Source organism: Anarrhichthys ocellatus, unplaced genomic scaffold (assembly GCF_004355925.1).
Source record: "Anarrhichthys ocellatus isolate YVR2014 unplaced genomic scaffold, GSC_Weel_1.0 scaffold1701, whole genome shotgun sequence".
NCBI lineage: Eukaryota > Metazoa > Chordata > Actinopteri > Perciformes > Anarhichadidae > Anarrhichthys > Anarrhichthys ocellatus.
This window is the reverse complement of record NW_022281675.1, coordinates 1-1449: the sequence shown is the minus strand read 5'-3', so window position 1 is coordinate 1449 and position 1449 is coordinate 1. Positions and strand designations below refer to the sequence as shown.

The following is a 1449-nucleotide window of genomic DNA, read 5'->3' as shown; positions in this document are numbered from 1 at the left end:
CACACACACACACACACACACACACACACACACACACACACACACACGCACACACACGCACACACACACACACACACACACTGCTGTCATTTCATTTCATTTATTCAGATCCCTGTAAGCTTCATCTACTATTCCTGGGGTCCACACAACACACGGTACAACCACATGCCATCCTGCAGATTGGCTCTCAGCGGCAATCCAGAGATGAGAAAAGAGCGTGACACTGCTATCTCTGAGTGAGAAACGGTGGCGCAGGCAGCCAATGGGACCCTGATAAGAGTGAGGCAGAGATTCACAGCAGTGTGCACACTGATAATGTACTCCTGCAATGGCTGGAAAAGCTGCCTGGAGTAACGGTATCTTGAATCAAGCAAAAACATCAAAAGTGTGGCAGTTTTAGCATGGGACTCCATGACAAAAGCAGTCAGGTAATAAGACAATGGCCAGGGGGGGGGGGGATACTTTTCTAGCTGCTTAGGAATGTGAGGTTTTGTAATGTTGCACTGCTTACTGTTTGTGAGCTCTTTGAGCTGCTGCTGTAAGGTGATGGAGGCGTTGTATGTCCTGAAGACCTTGGCAGTCAGACCGGCCATTAGAGAACTCAGGTGCTTGTTCAGCATGCCTGTCTGCAGAGAGAAATGGGAAGGAGAGGGAACACATTCACATCAGCGGGCTTCCCAATGAATACCACAAAACCAAATGAATCAGACCTCGACCACTAGGTGGCACTGTGGCATTGCACCACTGCAGTGTTTAAAGCGTCTGTACTGTACCACACCAAATGAAACCTATACAACACCGTCTCTGCCTTCATTAGCATCATCAGTCATTAGAGCGGAGAATTAAAAGAGATCAGAGTACTGTTTCCCCTCTGACATTTCAGTAGGTATTATAACAAGTTAGAGCTGTCAGAGCCAGTGGTTAGATAGCCATTAGCTGCTGTCAAACGGCTGCAGCTTCAACAGAACAGGAAAGAGATTCAGTGGCGTTAACAGTGTAAGGGCACACGCTGCTATGAAGGAAAAACAAACACGTTTGCTCCCTGTTCCAATACTGATATGAGGTGTAAACGCATGGACTTGAGAGGCAGATAGCGCACGCATGCATTTCTAAACACAGATGAAAGCTCACAGGCGTGAAGAAAAACAAAAAAAAAAACATCCAGATGAGCGTGCTGGTGAACTCACAGCTCCAGCAGAAGAATCATCATTCTGATGAGGATTACAATAATGATGTGGTTGGTTTAATCAGAGCAGGGTCAGGACCCGGCTGTCAGGGGCCACACACTTGAATGAGATTGTGAATGTGTCTCCCTGCAGGATCCTATTAGAAACATGGCGAGGGAGGGTTTTCATGCATCCATACGTGTGCATGCAAGTGCTGGAGGGCGCGCGCGCGCACGCACACACACACACACACACACACACACACACACACACACACACACAC

General features: G+C 47.9%; 1 protein-coding gene across 1 annotated transcript in view; it reads right to left on the bottom strand.

Moving 5' to 3' along the window:
- Nucleotides 1-626, bottom strand: part of LOC116377804 (DNA topoisomerase 1-like) — a gene marked incomplete at its 5' end in the record, with an annotated part of 1433 nt that extends 807 nt beyond the window's left edge. The window contains one exon of the mRNA XM_031839537.1: nt 512-626. Coding sequence (XP_031695397.1) covers nt 512-626 — 115 coding nt within the window. The remainder of the gene's footprint in view (nt 1-511) is intronic.
- Between the last annotated feature and the right edge of the window lie 823 nt (nt 627-1449).